Source organism: Bactrocera neohumeralis, chromosome 6 (genome assembly GCF_024586455.1).
Source record: "Bactrocera neohumeralis isolate Rockhampton chromosome 6, APGP_CSIRO_Bneo_wtdbg2-racon-allhic-juicebox.fasta_v2, whole genome shotgun sequence".
NCBI lineage: Eukaryota > Metazoa > Arthropoda > Insecta > Diptera > Tephritidae > Bactrocera > Bactrocera neohumeralis.
This window is the reverse complement of record NC_065923.1, coordinates 28,079,463-28,105,657: the sequence shown is the minus strand read 5'-3', so window position 1 is coordinate 28,105,657 and position 26,195 is coordinate 28,079,463. Positions and strand designations below refer to the sequence as shown.

General features: G+C 38.8%; 1 protein-coding gene across 1 annotated transcript in view; it reads right to left on the bottom strand.

The window, feature by feature from the left end:
* Positions 1–911: 911 nt before the first annotated feature.
* Positions 912–26,195, bottom strand: part of LOC126763397 (glutamate decarboxylase) — a 44,917-nt gene continuing 19,633 nt past the window's right edge. The window contains 7 exon segments of the mRNA XM_050480865.1: positions 912–1,295; positions 3,078–3,422; positions 6,117–6,195; positions 14,203–14,270; positions 14,373–14,941; positions 20,680–20,769; positions 20,772–20,915. Of these exon segments, the coding sequence (XP_050336822.1) occupies positions 1,122–1,295; positions 3,078–3,422; positions 6,117–6,195; positions 14,203–14,270; positions 14,373–14,941; positions 20,680–20,769; positions 20,772–20,915 (1,469 nt within the window). The 3' untranslated portion in view covers positions 912–1,121.

Here is a 26,195-nt window from a genome sequence, read left to right as displayed (position 1 = left end):
ATATTTTATCTCAAATATGTTTATATATAAGTGTATGTATTTTTGTACATATATATATTTAATAATTTCAAAATACACACACCTTTACATTAATGAAATATAATTACATACAAACAGCTTTGTTAATTTAATTAAATTAAATAATTTGCTACTTTGCTACGGTTTATTTCACTTGCAGCACTCACACAGGTAAATGCAAGTGAATGCATACAAATATATACCTAAATATGTACATATATATTTATTACATGTATGTACTTGCATCTGCGCATGTGTAAGCGCATACACTGTAAGTTATATATACCGTTAGACTAGATGTAATTGACAACGAGGTCGGGGATTCAGCTTCACTCCACAAATTTTAGCTTCGTTTTAGCCCTTTTGGCTAATATTCAGCATACATACATATTTGTTTAGTTTTTGTTGTTGTAAATATGTATATAGCAATTAGTAATGTATAACATTAGATATATGTACTTATATATATATATAAATATGTATTATGTGTAAAGTATGTATGTGTTTAGCACACAAACGAAACAGTGATTAAAGTCTCAGGCGTACAATAACAACAACAATTGAAAACAGTTAATTAAAATGATCTGATTAATACTTAACAATGCTTACAGCGCGCATTAAATGTAAATATGTGTGCATGTATGTATGTATGTATATAAGTATACATACGTGCATGAAGCATGAATGCATGAATTACACATACATACATACAATAAATGTATAACTTGAGTATGCATGCGCTGCGCAGGCGCGAACAACATTATTTGTTTTTGTTTTTGCTTTGATATGCTTTTACCTTAAAGATAGTTCTTGGTCGATATAGATTTGGCTAAATAATATTTTTTTTACTTTTTTTTGGCATTTTCTTGTTTTTATTTTATAATCAGTTATGGTTTTTGTTTTTGTTTTTTTTTTATTTTTTTTGTATTTCTTTCTAATTTTCGTTAATTGAACTATGTCGCCGCCTAGTGTGCACTGCCTACAGCCCTGAGTGTCTTTAGAACTGCAAGTTGCGCCATTGGCCTACTTAACTGTACATATGTAACTGTAATTGCACAGTCCGTTATTCAAGTTAACTCAGCGTTTTCAGTTCCATCGTTCGTTTACAAATCGTCACCCAATCGATGTATTTCGTCTAGCATAAAGTCGACATCCTGTTCGGTCACAGCGGCCGACGAGATGATCGAGCGGAAGAAATTTGGTCGCCGGTCGTCTGGCTGGTAGCCGACCATCAGTGAACCTTTCTGCATCATGCGACCCTTGATGATGGGGCAGATCTGTGGAATTAGAAAGATACAACATCACTAATTTATAATATACATTTGTACATATGTACATATATATAGTAAAATTCAGTTTTAAATTTGCACGTGCTCAAAATAGTACTCATACGACATGGTGACCGTTGAAAGCTCTGATATTCGTCTCCAACCAAAACTTTCGAAACAAAAACAAATGCGAGAAAATACAGAAAGCCTTTTGATTTGAGAATATCTGTTTCGCTTTAATTATTTCTTATTTCATGAGAATAGAGAGCTCGGGGCGTTATGAAGTTTCCAAGGGTTCTCCCATAGCATGCGAAGCATATTAGTTAAGTCGTTTAAACGCAAAAACAAGGCGGATCACACTTCACGTTAATACTTATACCAGAAAAGACTCTCGAAGAGCTCGAGTATTGGAAGCATAATGATTAATTTGACATCTGTGAAAAGTGTCTGTGATCTGTCAAAAAAGATCCCAGAGTTAGAAGCCCTTTTCTTTTATTTTTATGTAAATCTCATTTCAGAGGGGCTTGAGGGTTCGAGTTATAAGGAAACATTCGACTTCAACGAGTTTTAAAGAAACTTTAGTTTGCCGAAAGGGATTTTAGAGTTTGCTGCTCTATCCCTCTGCATAAATCTAAGTCTCATTCTAGAAAATACTGTAGGAGGGCTCGAGGCATAAAGATAAATTTGTCTTCTACAAGATTGAAACTAACAGTGGTATACCGATAGCGATACCATAGATTTTAGATTTCTTTCTCTATCTTACGAAACGCCGCTAGGCTCTCAAAGTTAAAGTATGACTTTAAATGAATCTGACTTGTGGAATTCGAAGTGCAGGATAATTCATTGCTAGCAGAAAACTTGGAAACAATTATAAAAGTATATGCCCAGGTAATTGTTATATCCGAAGAGTATCAATAAACCAGTTTCTTTAAAGGTTTAAGCCTATAGCCTGCAATTCCTCTACCGAAAAAGGAATTGCCCTCTTCTACATGGATGAAAAATCGTGAGAGAGAGTGTGATTTTGGAAGGAAAGAACAATATGAAAGAAGACTTTACGAAGCTCAGCTTTCTCGACAAAGAAATTTGAGCTCGTTTCCTTTGATAACTGGAGATACATTCAGATGAAGCATCCATTACCTTATTTTAAGGAAGTCTGGAAAAGGATCATTATGATTTGCATTAGGCTTATCGGGAATTTTGGTCCCATAAAAGACCATAAATAATCTAATCCAAAGTAAATTTCATAATATAATATATCCTGGTATACATTTGGCAAAAATATCACTTTACATATAGAAGGCGATGTTAGAAAATGTTCTTGTTAGAGGTTTTCCTATATGATAGCTTCGCAGATTCTTATTTTTTGACGTAGACACCGTTTACACGGTTATAGCCGACTTTTAATGGGGAATGTTTTTTACGTGGCGGGTCCCAAACCCAGCGCAGAACCCAGGGATATTTCTCTTTCAATTGGATGTTGTTTGGCTACTCAGAGGATACTTGGTGTAACACCGGAAGTCATGAGCTGCTTGAGTCATATGTAAAATAATCGTTTCTGGCCATTTCTAAGTAAATGATGCTTAGAGAACTCTCCTCACTTTCGTGAACTCCGCTAAAAAAACTTGTATACGAAGGCAATAAATAATCTAGCGAATTGAATTCAGCCCTAGAGAATTCTGAAAACGTACAGTAAAATTTTCTGTATCATCCTCAATTTACAGTATAATTTTGCAATTCTGTTTAGTGCTTTTCCTGTTGTTTTAGGTAGATTAATAAAAACCTATTACTTACCTTGGCCAATTCAGCTTCCTTCCTCTTATCATGTGGCACACCCCTTAAACGTTTTGGTATATACCAGAAGGAAACATTGACCAACTCGGGTTCGAGTATCAGATGGAAGCGGTCTGATTGCTCTCTAATACGCTTGACTTGGTATTCAGCGAGCTGCATTAAACGATCCTGTTGACGTTCGAAACCCTCATTGCCCTTGGAACGCCACTGCAGCCACAATTTGAAGATGTCGTTGTGTCGGCCGCACTGAATGACCTTGTCGCCGGTGTCATAGCTGATGTCGTACTGTTTGTCCGTCATGAATAGATATTCGGCTGACATTTGATTACAGCTAATCAATAGACCCTGCGGGTGAGTAAAAGAAAACGCAGCGGATTAGTGCAAGAGTGACATGTGAAGTGTGATGGCTGGAGAGTGAAGTGTTATGACTAGAGAGTGAAGCGTGCTAGAGCGTGTAATGGCTGTGCACATATTTAATGTTAGTGTGTGTGTGTAGGTTGAGTTGCCAATATGTGTTTTGTTGTAATCTTGGCAGCAGATTTGGTTCTCACGCATTTAATGCGCTTTTCATGTTGAATCGTTATTTGTAGTTGTAATTGTAATTCCTTTCAAGCTTGTCAGACTATTTACTTTGGGGATTAGGGAAAGTGGACAAAGTGTAGGATTGAAGTGAAGTAGAATTTTTGAAGTAAACTTAAAGCCGGAAAGGAGCGAAGAAGCAAATTTAGCAGAGAATAATTATTTTTTTGAGAAGAAGAAGTATTTTTTTTTATTTTTAAGAAATTATTTTGCAATTAAACTGTTTGTATTTTGTATGTATATACAACAGTCACTTATACCTATATATATGTATATGTGTAAGTATATAAGCAACAATAACTGCACAGCGTCAGCATGCCAAAAGCACATTTTGCCAATAAGTCAAGTTGAAAATTTAATTAAAATTCCAAAACTGACAGTTTGACTTCGCCGAAACCGGCAATAACTTTCAAAAACAACTGTGACCAAAGCGAGCATATTGCTCGACTGACTTTTGTTGCTGTAGTGTAGCTGCTGTTGCTCGTTTTGCTTATTGTACTGTTACAAAAATTTGCTACTAATGGCTTTCGGGGGTGATTTTGTTGGTATTTCATTTGGGTGCACGCACGACGAATACAATTTGAATTAGACAGACTGGTGCATTATTGAAATTCCAACAACATATGTGTGTATGTATAATGTACATATGTATATTGTACACGAAAAGTACAAATCATGTTGAGAATTAAAGAGAGAGTTGAAGTGGAATGAACAATAAGTTAACAGGTTGAGTATTTAAGAAGAAGAACACACATACTATGAAGAAAAACTCTTCTTGTTCCAAAATTCCATACTCCTATATAGTATACATAGCGCTTATTTTCGTAAGCATCCTTAACTACTATCATCCTCGGGCATAATAGACCTAAGATCGCGGTGCATTCCTCGTTTATCAAGTACTATGTTCTAAAATCATATTATCTGAACCAATCTCTTCTAAAACTTACAAAGTGCCTTTAACTACCTGATGCCTTTCTTGATTAATCGGTTAGCGCACTTGTTTCGAGTTACATATATTAGTAGATACCATTTATAGGAGATCCTTTCGACTAAGTTGAGAATTTGATATAGTTCAGTGCTAACATCAATTCCTGAATAATTCATCAAATTTTCTCTAACTTGCTTGCAATACTTCATTAATTAACGACATCAGCGATAAACAGATCAGACTGGTTTTGGAACTCGAAGGATATCCCTAGGTTATAGTAATAAATAACTTAATTTCGATATACTATATATAAGAAGAATCATTCGTATTTATAGAATATGTCTAAGCCAGTAAGTCTATTGTAAAATTTCATGTCCCAGTTTTTTGCAAGAAAATAAAAGTAACGGGTGATCCAAGTATAGGTACTTTTTCCAACAGTATTTTTTTTTTTAGATCACGCGTGAGTCGTGTCAAGCTTTCAAGTTATTGTATAATGTTCGAAAGAATAGACCACGTCCAGCACGAAGTGCAGAAAATATAGCAAATGTAGCTGAGAGTGTAGACGAATCGGCGCCGTTCAAGAACTGAAGTCGCTCGACCTTCCCAAGCGACATCGACAAATTCCAAGAAGATCCGACGTTCTCGACCCAAATTTTGTTCAGCGATGAGGTCCATTTTTAGTTCAATGGGTATGTAAACAAGCAAAATTGCCGATTTCGGGACGAAGGGAACCTGAAGAGATTCAAAAACTGTCATTCCATTCAGAAAAAAACAACGGTTTGGTGTGGTTTGAGAGCTGGTGGAATCATTGGTCCATATTTATTCATAATGATGTGGGTGAGAACGTAACCGTCAATGGTAACCGTTATCGCGACATGATAACCAACTATTTGTTGCTTAAAATTGAAGCTCGTGATCTCGGCGACATTTGGTTTTAACAAGACGGCGCCACTTCCCACACATCGCATCGATCGATGGATTTATTGAGAGAACACTGCGGTGAGCAGATAATTTCACGATTTGGGTCGGTCGATTGGGCATCAAGATCGTGTGATATCGCAACGTTACATTTTTTACTGTGAGGATATGTAAAGTCTAAAGTCTATGCGGACAATCCCGCTTCGATTCAGACCTTGGAGCAAAACATCACGCGTGTCATTCGCCAGTTACCAGTCAAAATGCTCGAACGAGTCATCAAAAATTGGACTCAACAGATGGACCATCTGAGACGTAGCCGTGGCAAACACTTGAAAGAGATAATCTCCAAACAATCTCTGTGATAAAGATTGCGTAGTTCTCCGCATTGCTTATAAATTTTCTTCTTAACGACTACCTAGCTTAATCCATACACCTATGTATGTATACCGATTGCTTACAAACTAGTAATAAAAAAAGTTGTTTTGAAATGTTTTTGTTTTCCTAGTTGACTTGACTTTTTGTCTTGTGTACAGTACATTTGCATTGCATGCAGTGTATTTTGTATAAAAGTGTATGTCTGTATATATTCATATTTATATAAGAAATCTACTTACATCCTCCTTGAAATGTATGGTGGAGCACTGCAACAAAGCGCCCATCAATTTATGTGGATTCCAGGTGACCGAGTCGGCTCTAAAGTGCGCATAATTTATATAGCATAATCAAAAAAAAAAAGAGAAAAATCGAAATAAATTATTGCATAATTGGCCGCAACTGTGAACTCATAATTAATTATTAAGTAAATGAAATTAATAAATTTTGTTTGCCACAATTAAATGGCATTCAGCAACAAATTACAAGCAATTAACGCGAGTCCACTGACTTCAGGGAAGACTAGAACAAACCGCGAGGGATGAGAGCAACCCTCATATATCCTCATATATATGTATGTATATACAATATAGCTTTCTGTGAGACTCGTTGAACGGCCGCAACATTTAATTCAATTCAAACAACACGTCAAGGGGGGCACGAAAAAAGTTGGTAGCTGCTCGACAGGGGTGCGGATGAGGCAGGCTGCAATGTCGCGTTGACTATGAGCGCGCCTGCTAAACATCCCTCTGGGAGCTATTTACGGTTTGCCACACAGATGCTGCCAGCAATTTCGACGCGACTTTCGCAATAAGGTTTACACTTTACTTGGCTGTGGTTGTGCCTCGGCGGCATGGGTCGGTTGTTGGCGGCACGCAGTCTGCGGCGCAAGGCCGTGATGTTATCTTATTTGTTCAGTAGAACGTAAACACTCGAATGACATTTGCCAGATTTCAATTGCAGCGTTTATACTCGACATAAACCTCGTTACACACATATATATATAATATGTATGTGTGCGTTTGTCGTAGAGTATATGTATGGCCGGAATAAGTGCGTTTATTTGTTGTGTTCTTGAGAAGGCGTTCGTTGGCAGTGGCTTGTAAGTGGCATATGAGTGCTCTTCATCAGGTTCATCAATAAACGGTTTTGTGTGTGGCACTTCGGTTTTTCCCGCCGGAATTGATAGTGATTTGTGTGCAGCATATCATTTCGTAGCGATACGAGTATCATTTACTTTTTTTATTAACACTTGTCAAATACTGATACTTTCGGTGGTTTAAGAAAGATTAATCGTCTTTCTATGAAGATTCAATAAATTTCGGTCTCAGAATCGAACACATTTCGCAAAAAGATTATAATAAGACATTATTTTGCACTTTGAGGACTTCACTTCACTTTTCTTATAGCAAGCTACCGATGGCTACGTTTCTTTCAATAGGTAGTGGTCATCATAACCTTCATTGATGGCTGAATATCTTTTAAACAGAAATATTGAATTGGAAAGGCTTAATTTTAACTGATACTTAATAAGAAACTCTCGGGAGAGGAAAGGATTTTATTACAAAATGCTTATCAATGACCAATGTAATGTATCCTCTCATCATCTAATCTTGTCGATGAGGAGTTCGGCATAATAATTGCTATCATTTCGTTTCATTACAAACTCTCTTAGACACTTGAAGTGAATACATCAGAAAAAGCGAAACCATCATCCTATTAACTTTTCTTCTTTCGGATTATATGCTCAGAAAATGTTACTCTTTTAAGTAATATATCCTCTCCCGTCCCTTAGCGAAGGTTCTTTTTTCAAATAATACAATTTTGGAACTTTTATAAAAGTGAATTCAAATTAACATTAGAGTGGTTCAACTTTTTTTCCATAAAATCGCATATGCAACGAAAAACTTTGTCTAAGGGACTATTGGTCTAAAAGCGATTTTGAGTCAGCGATTTTTATGGCGAGGCTTAAAAAATATGACTAATCGGTTGTATGGTAAATATATTATAGTGTCCGATCTCGATTGATTATAATAACGATTAATAGAATATAAAAATGCACCTACGTATTAACTTTCATTGAGATACCTCAAAAACTGACCAGCAAAATTTCATAATCCCTAAAAAACTTCGTCTTAAAAATTGGTGATTCGAAATCGCTATTAGATTCTTAGTTTCTAAGGCAAAGATGTTCAGAATGATCCGTAGAACACTGCCTTCATACCCGAATTTTTAATTTTTTTGGCTCCCTGTAAAGTGAAAGTAGTAGACCTCTTTCCAGTTTTGAAGAAACCAAATGGAAACGAAGTTAATTCAAAAGATGTTTCGGAAGCCTCACTTAGCAGAAAGCATAAAAGAGTTATGCAAAAACAGGAAGTATTAACTTGTTTGGCTGTTGGGTTAGAAAGAAAGAAGCCTCATAAAGAACTTAGGAGCATTTGATAAGGAAACTATTTAGCCCTGTTATGAAAATATACACTTTATACATCACAGAATATGGATGAGATGCATCCTAATATCAATGTTAACCGCCGCACGAAAGAATCCTATGAGTATCGAAGAATATAAAATGTTAGATTGGTACTAAAAAAAGGAGTTTTTAAGGTTTTCAGACTTTTTACAACCAATGATCTTGATAAGGAATGTTCAAGAAATATTTCCCTGATTTTATAAGTTTATTATAACAGAAAAAATAGTAAAATAAATATCATAAGATCGTTATAAAAATATTGCAGTAACTAATCAATTAAACTGTGAGCAAATCTATCAAGGTCAGAACTAAAGAATTCATTTCAAAGTTTGAAGATAGGCTTTTTCTTGCTACTGAAAGATATTGTGAATATGATTTTATAATAGATGTGTGCTTTTTGGCTTTACTTTTTAAGATATAGACTAGATTTTCTTCACTATCCTATAAATTGACGATCTCAGACTTCTCAAACTATTTTTGAATTCCTAATGAATTTGTATGAGTGCTGATTAAAGTTTAAAAATACAAAAGAAGAATGAAATGTAATAAAGTAAAAACTCAGAAAAATCCGGCTATCCTGCAAAAAAATCAGAACGAACTAGTTGTTCTGAAAAGAAAGCAAAGACAGGAGGGAATCGTGATCTAGGTGTAAAGGCTAGTACTAGCACTCGAGTTGTAGCTAAGCCTAACTCCAGAAAAGCAGCTACATCACAACAGCCTGAAACATAGCGAGTAAACAGAGTTTGGCTACAAAGCAGGAAGGGAATGAGACGTCAAGAGCCAGGTTTCCGGTAGTACATCTTCAAAAAAATGTCCAATTAAGGTCTATGATCCAGCTACACAAGGTACAGCAAAATCGTAATGCTGCTCTCCTGCACAGAAGGGTACAATTGCTATAGCCAATCAAAAAAACTTTCAAAACAGTTCCAGGATTTCATTGGTTGTGCGAACGCAGTTTTGCGCAATTTTAAATTTGAACCGCTAGAGGCACAAATACAGCTCATACATCTATCGCTGGTACTAGGGCAAGGTCAAGAAGATGGTATATAACCCCGAGAGATCAGTTCAGCTTTACATAACCGTTATATCCAAAGCGAAGGGGGGTATATCCCGCAGCTAGGCTGGTAAATGCAAGAAAATAGATTTTATACAGGCCAAGAGTAAAGGCTTGGTCTCGGGCTACACTATCACAGTCGGACCCGATAATTCAGCTCATTAGAGCCCGCCTTTAAAATTTGCCAACGGAGGGTGAATATTCGGAAAGGCTTTTGAAAACCTCACAACTGAATCTGGTGTGGAGACGAAAAGGACGACGATTTCGATCATGCCGTTGTTGACGAAGGAATCCATAGAACCGCTGGAAAAAGGTGGTGGAGAGATAGCTATGTATTCACGAAGGTCAAAATTGTGACATACAAATCAGATATCGATGCTACCGGGTACCTGAAAATGAAATGGGTGAAACGAGGAAGGTGAGAACTTTTCGGGGTCTAAACTAGTGGACAGACTCTCAAAATTATGTCAAACAACGTGACTAGAAAGAACTAGCTAAACTTGTTCCCTTGGATGCAAACCGTTGTGTAGGAACACAGAAACAGAATATGTCTATACTCTCCATCTTTTCTATTAATTTGCCTCCACATCTCGTAAGATATCACTTAATAAAGTGGGAAGACCAATGTTCATTTCAAGTTAAGTAAGTATGCACATTCCTGCAATCTCAGCATCCACTTAAACACTCCAATCACTAATCCTTTAATGCAAATGTTATGTCATATGCTGGGCTGAGAACTCTCTAACTTTCAGATTGCACAATTTGCCAGGTGCACCAGCTGTTGTTGACGCTTGCATTGCACAGAAAGCAATAACAACACGGACAAATTGCAGGGTAGATGAGTGATTTGTTCAGTTGTTGTAATCCTTTTGTTTCAAGTTGATGTTTATTGACATTCTTAACGGTAAAATGCACAACAAGAAAGAAGATGTTGAAGCAGAATGCGGGTCGTCCAGCATTGCGAGGGTACGAGACTAAAAAAATACGAAAATGGATTTTCAACAGCCACCCGCAGTCAATGGAAGAGTACTGGAAGGGAAAGCCAAGTGCAAAACGTTCAAAATTGAGCAGCGAAGAAAGACGGCTCGTGGCATGAGCGAGAAGAACACATTGTTGAAATGTAATTGATGGCTGACGTGGCTGGGTTGGCTGGGGTGTGTGTGGACTTATGTAAAGTAAGGGCAACACTTTGCCAGCTACACAAACACACATACTCCGACTCATGTACACTCTTACAGAAATCACTTCATGAGGGGTTTTTCCTGCTTTGTGCTGCAAGCCGAAAGATTTGAAAGAGGTCTGAGGAATTTTCGTTTAAAAATTTAATTTGCTTTGCACTCGGCGCTGCAGCGACGCAAAGCTGGCATAACTGCGCCATGGAATGCCGTAATCTTCTGCAGTGGAATGCAATAAAAACAAACGGTGGACCAATCACTCCACTATTTTCATGGATGTAATGCATTTCCTCTCACACCCGCTGCCAGTAAAATCGAAGCCTTGTCAGCTTAAGCTAAGCTCACTCCGGTAAAGAAGCTGCTACTCCAAACTTGGATGTAACTTGAGTAAAACAACACCATTTCTATCACTCACTCCCTCTGTTGCTGTTGTTGTGCGCATTAGAGTCTGGCAGCTTGTGGTGGCGCTGCGGCCATGCTAATCTTTAAATGGCCTAAGCATTCTCAAATTGATTACCATATCCATCAACGCCCGTTGTGCGCCTAATGCTATGCTTTTAATTTTTTTCAAGGATTTGTATAAAGCGCTTACACACACACACTCGCACGCACTTTGCACCAGAGAGCAATTTATCGAGAGTAACCACTAATCTGTCGGCATTTATGGGACTTCTTCCACTTGCAGCATTCAATTATGTTAAGTTGCGGTTATGCAACTTCTTAGTCCTTCTTGTTGCCATGTATGGGTGTGTGCGCGTGTGCCTCCTATTGTTGCAGCCTTGTTTTAATTGATGCTTCGAAAATAATACCAATGAATTGTGCCATTAAAGGAGGGTACCATGACAAGCAGCAAGCTTCCAACTTTCTATTTGAAGCTAAGCCGAGCGTATGACATTTGATTAATGGCCGTTCGATGGCAGTGAAAGGCAGCACCGACTGCTTTTAATGAAAAGTTGAAGCTTTAAAATCCAAATAGATGAGGAAGAAAGATTTTTTTAAACCGCACATTTAATTCAAAGCTAATATTGATTTCAAAATTGTTTAATAAATTTCGTACTTGCTCATCTGAGATTAATAATTATAAGAAATGTACTCGAAAATAGTACAAGAATTTTTTGCTTGGAGCTATTGTCAGCTATGTAATCGATGGATTTGATTCGTGAATGGATTTGATTCGTGAAAATTTTTTGGCTGACACTACTGGCATGAATCGTTACCAAGCCAGGTTTAATCATTCAGTGATACAGGAAGTTTCGTCATAATTTTTCAACTTCAGAACCAGCATACAACAAGGGATCAAATGGTCCTGAATGAATTGCCCTTTCTATTAACCATCTAACCTGTATTATCTTTATTAAATTTTTTTTATACCGAGATTATTTTAGAAAAAAGTATTCCCTATCATTACTTTTTGTAATTACATCGAACTGTTATTATCATTAACGATTGTTAGATCGCATATCTGTTATAAGAATAAAGAAGTTAGATCGTTGGAACCGAAGTGTTATGAACATAGCGATATCCTCAACATAATCGGCCTACTGAGCTACTACAAGGTGCTCTCCAAAGTAAACCGGACTTTTTGAATCTAGCACCCCCTGGTGATGCCATCTATATGTCGACTGGTGCGTTAGAATCTGCTATCTTTATCGATTGCCCAGTGAGAATGTCTGTAGACATGTAGATGAAATGTCAATCTATTGGAAGTGAAGTTTTTGCGTTTTAAGTGACAGTATGTTTGTGTTATCGGTGCGAAAGTGAGCTTCAAACAAAGAGCCAACATTAAATTTTGTTTTAAAATTGGTAAAACTTTTACCGAAACGTTTCAATTGATGAATCAAGTTTATGGTGATGATCGCCTATCACGTAGCAGAGTGCACGAGTGGTTTCAACGTTTTCAAAGTGGTCGTGAGGACATACATAAATGACGATCAACATGTGGGCCAATCAAAATCTGTGATCACCGGAAACTCCATCGACACTGCGCGAGAATTCATCAAAAATCAGCCAAAATCATCATTGACATTCATGGAAATGAAATTGAACACCACCAAAACATCGATTTATCGCATTTTGACCGAACATTTGGGCTTACAAAAGGTGTGTGCACGGTTTGTTCCGCACAAATTGACTGACGACCAAAAATAACTCAGAATCCAACATTCGATTCGACGCTTGTGACCGATTATTTGACCAAAAATTATTTTAACCATTAACCACTCCTCGTATTCAGCGTGCAACTTCTTCCTTTTTAGAAAAATTCATTTTCTCATGAAAGGAAAGCGTTATGCAGACGTAGAGGCCATTCAATAGGCTTGCACCGGCATATTGGCGGACATGCCGGCCAACGAGCTAACACACTCGTTCGACATGCTTTTGGACCATGCAAAAAGCTGTATTGAAGCAGAAGGACACTATTTCGAATAAAATAAATTGATTTTGCAGAAAAACCATTTGTTCTGTTTTTTTTTTAAGTCCTGTTTACTTTGACACCCACCTTGTATTCGCGAGACCATCACCCATCTTGAGACCCAGACCGTGGAGACTCGATTCGGCACCATTTGCAGAAACTCGGACTAACGTATTAAACGACTAGGGACTTTTTACGTCGAGATCTTAAATTTAAAGCGTACAAAATAAAGCTTTTGCAACTCGAGCTTCCCAAGCGACTCTCTATGGGCTTTTGAAAAATTCCCAGGAGACCCGACGTTTTCGAGGCAAATTTTATTCAGCGATGAGCCCCATTTCTGGCTCAATGGGTATGTAAATAAGCAAAATTGCAGAATTGGGACGAAGATCAACCTGAAGAATTTCAATAGGTGCCATTTTTTCAGAAAACACAACGGTTTGGTATGCTTTGTGGGATGGTGGAACCATCGGTCTTTATTTTTTCAAAAATCATGCCGGTGAGAACGTAACCGTTAATGATGATTGTTATCGTTCCATGATAACCGACTATTTGATGACTGAAATGGAAGTTCGTGAGCTCGGCGACATTTGGTTTCAACAAGACGGCGCCACTTCCCACACATCGCATCAATTAATGTATTAATTGAGAAGTGTTATCGGTGAGCAGATAATTTCACATTTTGGGCTGGTCGATTGGTCACCAAGATCGTGTGATATTACACCGTTAGACCTATATCTGTGGGGATATGTAAAGTCTTAAGCCTTTGCGGACACTCCTGCTTCGATTCACACCTTGGAACAAAATATCACACGTGTCAGTCGCTAATTACCATCGAAAAGTGGACTCAACGATGGACCATCTGAGAAATGGCCGCAGCATCAAAAGGCTTGAACGCAATATTTCCAGATTTTTTACGACATTTTGTCCGACACGGTTTGCTCCCGAATTGCTTACTTGTGTTTAAAAGAACCGTAGTATGAACATCTCTTAAGGCAACGAAGTCAAAAACTCTCTGAATGAAATAGCAATGAACGAAAGATGTGCAACAGGGTCAATCAAAGTGAATGCATTGTTCATCTGGAAGACTAGTGTTAAATTTCAAATAAAACCTGGTGTTCCAAACAGAAGTAAATCGTCGAAGTTACAGTAATATGGCTGTTCGAGATTCGTACTTTACCCCATGTAATACTTATACCAATTAATTGTTCAGAAAACTCACCGCTCAATTCCCGAGAGACGGGGATGACGATATTTCCGCGACAAAAGCAGGCCGCCACCCCAAGCAGCCTAAAAACGACAAGTAAAAGGAAAAAACACAAAAGTAAATACAATTTATAATAATTTTTTATGAATTTTCTTAAGTTTTTTTGCAAGTCATCAGTCACTTACATCTATGTGCAACCAACACTTGTACTTCTGGCAAATATCCGCTATCTGATTGATGTTGTCGAAGGCACCCAACACCGTAGTACCAGCGGTCGCATTGACGAAGAATGGAATGTGACCCTTGGCCTTTCGTTCCAATATCAAACGCTCCAACTCCGAAATAATCATTTTACCATGCTCATCAGATGGCACCATAACACAATGATCTGTGCCCAGACCACAAACAGCAGCGCAGGACTTCACCGAATAGTGACATTGATCAGAGGTGAACATCACCAGTTGGCCGGGCAGACCGGCAGCACCATGTTCCTTGTAATTGGGGAACATTTTGTGACGTGCCGCAAGGAATGCATACAAATTGGAAATCGAACCGCCTGGTGCCAGTATGGAGTCACCACCTTCCCAGCCAATAATTTGACGCATCTTCGAGAGTACCACATTCTCCATTAAAATGAAGACGGGCGCAATCTCATATGTGAACATGTTGGTATTGGCAGTTGCAGTCAACCACTCGCCAGCCATCGAGACGATGTCCAGTCCGCATGACAGCTGATTGAAGAAGTGTGGATGCCCTGTGAAATAGAGAGAAACAAAAGAAATTAAAATTATATTAAAATAAAAGTGGCGAGTTGTGGAGGGAAAAAAATGTTAGATCAGAGTTGAGTTGTGTTTGATAATATGTGTGTGTGTGTGGGGTAAACGGAAATTAGCATAGCACTTCCGATCTGTGAAATACCGCAGCAAAGATGGAAGCTGCTAGGCATCGAAATTTGTCGGCGCGATAATGAGCATAACCGCCAGATCACTTCACAACTAAGTTTTACTACATGAAGCCGCAATCCGAAGAAGTTTTTGCATTCATTCGTGACTGTCGAGATCCCTAGGTATACCAGAGACTAGAGAAAAGTGGAAAAAGTGGACTTTACCGGCAAACCTGTCACGAAGAAGGTTTGGATTGTGGAAAAGTGATGTTCCGCTGTTTTTAGACTTAGAAAGTGTGATGTATAGTAGGTGTGGAATAGAAAAAAAGTCACAAAATTATAATACGCAGAATTATTTGTCCGATTCGAGATCACCGCACTTGACCCTCCGTAGTCACCATAGTCGAATTAAGCTTCGACCTGTTGCCACCTTTTTCTTCGGGTTTGACCCTGAATGAGACATTCGCCGTGCAGAGGCTCGATCCTCCATAGTAACGAATATGGAATATCGCTAACCAATTATGTCCAACTAAAATGAGATAATATTTATACCTATCTATGTGGAAAAATGAAACGCCATCGACTGAAATCGACTCTAATGGTTAGATCATATTTGATCCCAGGCTATATTTTCGAGCTCCTAACTAATATTCTCTTGCGATGTAAGCCTTAAGAGCAGATATCCTTGGCCGTACTGTATTTAAAGGTTTATTTCAATAGGAAGCTTCAACTTAAAGAGGCAACGCGGAGCTTTTGCGATTATTCGCGCTTGTCTATCACAACGTCACTCAACGTAATTATTTGGAGCAGCAGATTGAACGACACGAGACAGGCGGCAGACGACAGACGATGAGCCTTAAGCTAGCAACAGATGTGCTTGGCAGCTATGTCACAGAATACTCACGCCAGAATCAAAAGACCCACTTCGATCAAAAAGAAAAGAGCAATTTTCGCTACCAATCTATGCTATGTTGAATGTTGAATGCAATCAAGAAGCGAAAGTAATGCGCTCATTGCGCAGCTAAGACAATGGCACGTCCAGACAGTGAGGAAACAAAAATAAATATTAATATTTTTTATTGTTTGCAAGTGTTTATGTGTGTATCTATGTAGAATTCCAGGCTTTTGTGGCACGTCGGGAAGCACGCCTGAGCGCAGTTCAATACGGTTGTATTCGAGGCCGAGGTCGCCGCTGCAAAGGTCAGTTCGAGCGTGAGCGAACACAGTTTGAGCGAATAGGCGGCAGACTCCGGCACATCTGGCGTTTCCGTTAACAAATCGATAAATTTTTTTCGCAGCGAAAATAAAAGTCCATTGAAAATATGAATAAGGTCGCAACTGTTTGTTGGCTGTTGGCGAAAGTAACAGTGAGAGTCCTCCATTTAAATATAAACACACATACGAATATTCTATGTGGTTTTGGTAGTGCTCTAATTCTAATAAATGACACACGAGCTGCGCGGCTCTTCGACTGCTGCGAGTGGGTTCATAAATTGCTCATTTATTGCGGCTAATTGCGAATTACAGCAACACAACAGCCAAATGGGACGCTGGCGAAATCCCCAAACAGAGTCCACAATGAAAATCGCAAACAAATACGAAACAAATCCAAAAGTAAATAAAAATACAAACAAGAAATAGTAAACAAAGCGCACGAACTCGACTTGCCCAACAACGATGTGCCAAGTGTGAATTCGCTCCACAAGGGGTTGCAGTTTTGTTGCGCGAACCCTTCGTCTTAAGTCGTTGGCTGCTCAATGCCGGGTGCCATAAGTCGTGTGATTAAAAACCCATTGCCTCAAGCCTCGCAGGCGTCATTCATGTCAAACTGCACACACATACGTCTATGTATTCATTCGTAGATGTGTGTGGACCAGCTGAGGCCACCAAACGGCATTTCCGCATGGAGTGAATCATTTGTCTTGAAGGGATCAGGTATGATTTAACGAAGGCAAACATTTCAATTTGCACGCGGTGTTGCCGGCAGTGTGTCACAGTTGGCCTAAACTTTCGCCCAACCAGTGTTGTTGTTACTGTTGTTGTTGCCACCCTCCGCACTCGCGGCCAGTCATTCATTCGTGCATTGAGCCATTCATTCGCATCAAAGGATCAGCGTGCAGCGAGTCAGAAAATAACAACGGATTTTGATTAAAGCTCTCCGCGCACACATACACATATACATATATACATATTTATTGTAGAGAGATATTGAAGTCGTACTCCAACGCATTGTCAAACAGACAGTAGCGCCTGCTGGCTGCCAACTATGAATGAACATCGCTTATGTGTTTGTATGTATGCCATGCGGGTTGAGTATATCCTTGCTATGTCTATAAACATATATTTCTGTGGATTTCGTAGGCTGCTTGGGGTTGGCAGTAGCATATTATGTTGCCAATATGGAGTGCGGGGGATTACGTGGGATTATGGATCATAAATGGGATTTTTATCGCAGTTACGAAATAATAGCAAAAGCATTTTTGCGACCGAGCCGAACTGGCCGTGTGAGTGGTAAGGTGAGATTTGATGGCATTCACATTAAAGTTAAATGCGAAAGTCATTGAAAATAGACAAGTCAATGCTGGATTACCGTTTCATGCGCTTAGTTGTGTCTCACTTTAACAGGAGTTTAACGAGAAACGGAAATCCCTAATTATTTTTAAGCCTTTGTGGAGTAAGTATTTGTTATTGAAGTTCAATCTTCTGCGTTTTTTAGTTAACTAAAATTTATTACAGCACGTCCACTTTATGTCCCAAAATCAACTTATCATGGCGCGATAACGGTCGTCATTGACGGTATCGTTCTCACCGGAATAATTTTTGAAGAAATATGAACCGGCCCACAAACCAGACCAAACCGTTGGTATCCCGAATGAAATGGCAGCTCTTGAATCTCTTTAGGCTGCTCTTCGTCCCAAATGCGTAAATTTTGCTTGTTTACATAACCAGTGAGCCAGAAACAGGCCTCGTCGCTGAATAAAATTTGGCTCGAAAACGTTGGTACTTCTTGGAACTTCTTAAGACACCATAGAGAGAAGCAATATCGCTTGGGATGGTCAAGTTGTATTTTGTGAGCTTTCAATTTAGATCTCGACGTAAAATGCACCAAGTCGTTCCATACGTCAGTTCGAGTTGCTACGCACCTCGCCGAATCGACCCTTCACGGTTTTCGTGTGCACTCTCAAATTCGGGTGCTATATTTTCTTCACTGCGTGCCGGACGTGGTTTATTCGGTTGAATATTATGCAATAATGAATGCTGGATCTCAAGCTGGATGATGGTTTTGCGAATAGTACGCTCAGGAGTCCGATTATGTTGACCATCAATCGAGCGATCCTGTGAAATTCTCTAGGCCTTTCCCTACTTGTGACATTGCAGATAGAGCAAATTAAAGAAAAAATACTATTTAATTTTTCGTAATCTACATACGGATAAAAACTGGCTGTTAGAGGGGATGCCGGGATCTGCGGCGATCCTTCAAGCTGCCGAAATACTGCAGTATTTTTCAGGCAGACATTTTTGCGATCAGGAAAGCAACTAAGATAGATAACAACGAAGAAAGCAACATAAAGAATATCAATATTTCGATAAACAAGCGGTAATTAAAGCAATAATCTCACATCGCATTGCATCAGAGAATGACTTAAGAAGCAGGAAGCCAGAATATATAGTGGATGCCGAAAAGTTGATTGCGGCTGAGTTCCAGGCCACAAAAGTGTACCGAAAAACGAAATAGCTGATGAGATTGCCAAAAGTGCTATTCATTTAAACAAAACAGTTCAGGAAATATGCAAGTCGCTAAAAACGATACACATTGAAATTGCTGAAAAGCCAGGATGAGATAGAATGCCTCGGGGACATGCAATATCGCCAAGATCATGTGCTAGGTAGCGGAAACACGTAAGACCGGTTTGAAAAGATTGCAACTGTTGTTTGCCTAGTCGATCACAACTTAGTGGATCACGTGCGAGCCGTAAAGCCCGTAATGCCCATAATAACGATGACATATAGTATGTGGAAAGTGCAGGGAAGTTGCTGCGATACCTCCTTTGCATATGTCCGGTCCTTTATAGAACACTACTTAGATATGTATATAGAAGCTTCACAGTTCAAGAGACTAGATGAAATCTTAGAATTGGATGAAAATTCTATATTAAACTTCGCAAAAAGCGTTGACGTCCAGCATGCCGTTGACTACAGCTCGTATTAATGATGAAACTCCATCTAGCATTACAAAGGACTGTAGGTCTATATATGGCGTGAAAATCAGCTAATATAATCTAAAATCACCAAATGTGCGGAAAAAATTTAATCTTGAAAAACTTTGGTAGAGCAGCCTAAAAGGTAAAGGATTAAAAATATAAAGTGTCGATAAAGTGACAAGGACGAAAAGTCGCAGTGCTTCGCAGCGCTTTCTCACATAATTGATAAAGTTTATATCAAATACATTTCAAACATACATATTTGTTGATTCACAAGCTTATTAAAAGTCAAACGCTGCTACTTTGCATAATTGAATTTGTTGGACAAACAATGGCAGTGCTTATCTGCCAGAGGTATGTTTGAACAGGCGGGCGACAAGAAGCTTAGTGTACTCTTCACTGAAACTCACGAGCCAATCGCTCCTTCCCAGCGAAATTTGTCTTGACATAATATTTGAATAATAATTACCCGCCACTGACAATTTGCATTAGCATATGTTTTGATGCTCCCAAACGCCCAGCACAGCATGGTGTCTCTTCTTCGGCGAGTGCGTATTGTGTCACTCGAGACGTGACTGGTTGCGCTGCGGTCGCATTAGGGTAGTTTGTGGCGCGGCACGAGCACGAACGAACAATGGACAGATAATCAGATCAACGCGCGGCTGATGCCATTTTATGGCCCATTGAATCCAGACTCTTAAAATTTACACCTTTCATCTGCAGAAACTCTTTTTCTCACAGCCATAAAGGGTACGAGGTTGCTTGCTTTGCTGACAAATATTGTGGTTGGCATAAGTGCCAAATCAATCAAAATCTCTTACCGCCAAAGGATTGAAAGCCAAAAGTCGTGTGGCAACGAGGAAACTCGGCACTTTTGCTTGCGTCATGAATGCCACACTGATTCCATTGTGCGCGAGCGCTCGTGGCCCGCCCCTTTGAGCGCTTCCTAATCGAATTGGCCACGTGACCACAATTGTGTTTGAAGTAGCGATAATAAGCGTATTTATGGCACTACGAAGACGTGGCACGCCACATAGTTGCAAGTAAGTATATGCCGCGGGGGACACTTAAACGCAACGCCACATGCCACACCACCGAACCGGATTCGCCTGCCTTGTTGCGGATGTGTCGGTGTTGGCGTTGACTTCCTGCATGTGTGTTTGTTATTGTTTTTGTATGTAAAACTTTTTAATGAATTCAATTTCGGCTCACTTCTCTGTCGTTGTTGGTTTTCAAAATTCAATTAACTCCAAAGAAAATATACAAACAAATAAATATTTTGGCACAATCAGCAGTGGACGTGAGAGCGCGAATGCGTGCATTGAGACATGAGTAGAGCTATCAATATTCAGTATTTGTATTCACTTTAATTCGCACCGAGATACTTTATCTTCTTCGCTTACTTACCAGTCTTCACTTGATATTTCAGTGTTGTGGCACAATCTTCAATGAGCTGCTGTAAGGTCACAGCTCGATCGGGTATGTCCAAGTTTAGTATCGTTTCATTTCCTCTGGATGATGGAATTCCAAGATTTTCTCATTGCGATCATTGGTCGCCTTCACAAAGTCCAATAGCACATCGATGACCTTCTGCAGGAACTCTCGGGTCTCAGCAGTGGCGCTAACTGTTGTCGGCAAAAGATCTGGGGAGAGACAAATCTGTGGTTTATAAAAAGGAAATACACATATGTATATCTATCGAAACTATTCGTATAATACAGGTATTTTGAGGCATAAATGATTCTCCAATTATTAATTATTGTTGGAATTCGTCTGGTTATCAACGAAACAGGTAATCCTCTTAACTCTTTGGAGTCGGCTTTAATACGGATACCAGCATATTAGAGAAGAATTAAAATTGCCTCAGTTCTTAATGCTTTCCAAAGTCTTTTGAAACCCAAGTATGCTGCCTTATTTTCGCCAAAACTTTGAGATCTACGAATCGAACAAACAACTGACATAACTGAAATGATTTGCATAATTAAAGAAAGGAATTCACATTTACTTTTCTTCATGTGGTGATTGACTTTTTGACTAAGCCGAGTCTTAGATAGAAATAATTGAGGTTTTGCACTGCAACCTAGGATCTATTGTGAACTCTTCTATATTACATATAGTAATAAAAGTCCAGTACTCTGAATAATTCCAGAAGCTTGCTAGGCGCGACTGAGGTGATGTGATTTCTGTACACGTAGATAGATCCTAGGGTCTTGTACCGGCTTCTATAAATTGCTGGGAAATCTAGAATCAGGTGTTCTGGAGATTCCTGTCCTATGTCGCAAAACCAGCAGATTGCGTAAGAGACTATGCCCATGTTGGACAAGTGCTTCCTGAGCTTGTAGTGCCCTATATAGAGTACGACAAGGATACGGAATTTGGCTCGAGGGAGGTTGATCATATCTCTAAACCATACCAGGTAGTAGCTTGGTTTGGCGCGTGGCGTAAAGCGATACGCTGGTTGCGTTAGTTGTGTTGGAGATTGATTCTTGCACACAGACTTATAGCAGAGACTTCTGCTTGAAAAATGCTGGGAAAAAATCCCATTGGTATGGATAGTTTGGTATGTGGTTCACCAATGCCTTCCAGTGTTTTCGAGCCGTCAGTGTACCACTGGTTTATGCTGCTCCTCAGTTGTTCTTTTTGAAGTTTACCCTCTTCGTATCTCCGTCTCTCGGAAAAAGGGCCAGTGGTGTATCTTGAAAATATATTTCAATCTCAAACACAGCACACATCTTATACTGAAATCTAAAAAAAAATATTTTTCTTATCACTGCATGATATATGACTATGCCTTACTCCGGTTTCCCCACGTCATTTCAATAAATTACACAAATATTGCATATTTATGCCATTATGTGTGTTCTTTTTTTCTTAGGTCATAAAAATCAGATTTTATTTTAAAGCATTCCGCTTCTAAGAAAGCACGGCAATCAAAAGCATTCGGTGGAGCATAAAAGACGAAAATATTGCTATTTTGCTGGAGGAAATTGCGGCTACCGTGCACTGATTGAAAATCGCCCCTTCATGATGGGTCGATCGTCCAATATGTTGCAGCTGTTGTTGTTGTGCCATAAAGAAAGGAATAACAATACCGAGGCAAGTGGCAAACGTAAGCATATGTGCCTGTGAGTGAGTGCTGGATAGAATGCAGTGGATTGGTGGTGACTTGTAGGCAAGATTACTACACTCATACTTCAATCGACCCTTACAAGGTCGTACAGCTGGCGCACCGTTATGCGGGAGTGAGAAAATTCATTCATCAAACTTTGGATTTCGCATTCAAAATTAATTTTTTTTGTTAGCTTAAACAGTGGCGAAGTTCTTTTAAGAATTTGGTTTCAAACCGATATGCATGTACTTGTATATCATATGAATGTATATATCTTTGCCTGGAATATGTAAAATATTAGTTCACGTTAGACGAGAGGAGACTACAGCTTTTTTGTGAGTCTGTGAGAAAAATCAGATTGTAACAAACTTATGTCAAAGAATATACTATCTGATGCCCAATAATTTTTATTAATAAGGCCAATTCCGTATTAGGGTTCCAAGCTTACTTCTCTTACAAGAATAAACGCTGAAGACTCTAAAACATTTGAAAACCCTCAGTATGGAGCTGCAGTCCATTTGGTAGGAGATTTAAGGTTCAATGGGGAATCAACTGCAGTTAATTTTAATATGATATGTCTTCGAGCTCCACGAGCGTTGCTGCTTGAATAAGCGAAATTATTCTAGAGGTGTTAAATCGTATGATCTTGGCGGTCATTTGATTGGGACATTTCTCGAAATTAACGAGTTGCCAAACTTTGTACGCAATGTGTCCATGTTTATACGTAAAAAATGAAGAGCCGCAGCGTCTTGTTGGAAATAGATTGAAATATCCGAAAAAAAGTTTGTTAACATCGTCATGGTAACGACATTTCCTGTCTCATTTCGAAGAAATAAGCCCCGATGATGCCGCCATATAATTCATATAAAATTTTGTGGATGAATTTCCGCTTCCTGAACCACACGAGGACTTGACTCATCTCAATAGCGACACTTTTGGTGATTGACGAAGTCAACACGCCAGAAGTAAGCCTCATCTGAGAAGGTGATTTTTCATTTTAGAGCAACTACCGAAGAACGTTAATTTCTCTAATAATTTTGGACAATTTCCAATTAAGAATTATCTGTATATCATATACTAGCTACGTTAAAAAACAGTCTACAGTAAAATAACTTTTGAATTTATGATTTCAGGGAAAAATTGCGGGCAGGATCTATTACACTAATTCCGATGTCAGCAGCGACACAACTTACGAGAAATCTATTTTTTAAAAAGTTAAAAGTTGTTTGTTTTTTATTCTTTAAACATTGACATGAATATGAGTGTCGCTTTCATTTTCTCAAAAATTAATCACAAAAACCCATTTTGGGGCCTTTTCCAAGTACTTCCCCCTAAAGCGTTTGAAACCAAGTGTTAAAGTGGAAAAAACTCGAATGGCATCTATATGAAATAATTACTCTAAATCTCTCATTGACTTCAAACATACAAGTCCTTGATAAAACTTTTGAGCCGGAAAATTGTATTTTATACATAAATCTTTTAATTTATTCGTTCACAACCTATCTTTCTAAGGATTCTTGAGAAAAATTGAACGAAAATTACATAATTTCATATAACATGTGCTATGTTATGCTGTCCGGCTATAATGCTATACATAGACTTACTGCTTCTTAGTAATGTCAGATGGGGGTTTAGTTTAATTTGAGTTGAAAAATTCGTCAAGGTTTTTTCGCAACTTTAGAAGCGACTTGATGTCTACGTTCGATACTTCGTCCAGTCCTTTGAACTCCGAAGCTTCTAACTTCTCTGCACTTTCTGCATAGATCGTTATCACTTATGCCCAACCGTGTTGACAATAGGTTGTGACCTTTCAAGAGGCCAGCAGCCGTCCGGCAGTCCTTTCGAGACCGTGTGAGTAAGAAGCAAGCGAGTTTTCCTAAGGTTTTCTTGCACATGATCTTGGCTATCCTGCAAGTACTTAAGAAGTTCCACCTCGCCCTGATCCGCCTTTTAGCCCTGGTAACAAAGATAAATCTACCTATGATATAGCAGTAATTGGAAGATGCTTATCCACAGTTATGTACAGGCTTCATTGCTGTATATATATATAATAATATATAATATATAAGTAACGATCGGTTAAGGGGTTACATGGGTTTACGGGTTACAAAAAATCGACTTTTTTTATTGTCTTATTAAATTCTACAAGACCTCTGGAATATTATCCGAAGTCTTCAAGTTGATCCGAGTAATAGTTTCGGAGATACATCATTGAGAACTTGTGCGCTCGAGGTTATCTAGGCTAAGCGTGTCGTTCTTAAACGCGTTTTTCCCGGTACTGTGTTTTTGAAGTCGGTTGGGAAGATTTCTCGAGAAATATTCAACCGATATTTATGAAATTTTACACAGATCTTTGGGATACAGTTCTTAAAGACTTGGATGAAGCATTTTTTTCGATTACAACAGTTTGAAAAAATTTTAATTTTTCTTGTAAAAATATCTGCCAAAAATCCAATTTTAAGTTTTTTTCCTTCGTCGAAGTTGTAAGTTAAGGTTTTAACTAAAACACGTATATATTCCCTTTAGATGTAAGAAGTTATCCTGCCAACGCGGGCGCATCTTTTGCCGAGGGGTCACCGGAAATGGCGACGCAATCCGAGCTTAAAACATTTTTTCAAAAAATTTCAAAATTTTCTTTGTTAATAGTGTATTTTTGAACAATAAAAGGTTCTTATAAAATATTTCATTTAAAAAAAGGCTGTTTTTAAGTCGGGCAAACCCATATAACCGCTTAAGTGATTGATTATGGTTACAACTAACATTTGGTGTGCCATGTATACTATCCTTTGTAGATGAAGAACACAAAATTATAGAAACAAAAACTTAAGAGTAAGCATCTCCAGCCCTCTCCCATTTTTAGAAGTAGAAGTAAGAAGAAAAGTCAAGTAATTTTGATACCAATAAAATTATATAACCCATTAAAACTTAGTGTTATCGCAGGAATTTCCATTAACATTCTCGAAATGAAATCGCGCACAAAATTAAAATTTCTCTTCATTAATCAACGGCAGTGATGTGTAAATTTAAAGCGGTCTACGCACAAGAAATTCCAAGTTTTATAGACTGAAATGTTTGTATTTGTTTACGCAGCTTTTTAAATTCAATTTAAAACACGTTGATCGGCGCATTCGTTGCGCCAACACAGACAGAGTTACACGCACTTATACACTTGTAGATAAGCATCGATGTGTTGGCAGAAGGAAGAGAGGACGGAAGGAAGACAGCACCAGCCGCTTAAACGCACGTCCACGACTAGCGGATATGTAGACTGATAAGGCTTTTTGGAACTGAAAAAAAGTGCTCAACGCACGAAAGTGAGGCAGCGAACTGCAACTCGGGCGAAACTACCACCAACGCCAACCAACAGCAACAAGAGAATCTTTCGAACAAGCGCTGCTCATAAGTAGCTTTGCTCAGATGTTACCTTTTTTCCTTGTATGTATGTGTATGTGTCAGTACGTCATGCACGTTAAATAAACGGAATTCCAGTGACATGTAAACGAACGTAATATCCTGTGACTAAACGGTTTATGGCTGGCCGTGTATTGAATTTCAGCCGCACGCACGCACATCACAGCACCGCACACCAAGTGGCAGGAAAGGGGGTGACTTTGACTTCTTGGCACTGCTTCATGTATGTATGTATGTATGCCTCAGACCTCAGCAGATCTGTTGTAGATTCTTCATATATACATACACGCACTCATCACACACACGTGCGCCCCAGAATCGCTTAGGCGGAGTACATAGTGGCTGCGCGTCGGGTGTGAGTCGCTGGGCAATTTATCACCTCAGTGGACGAGTGTGTCCGACA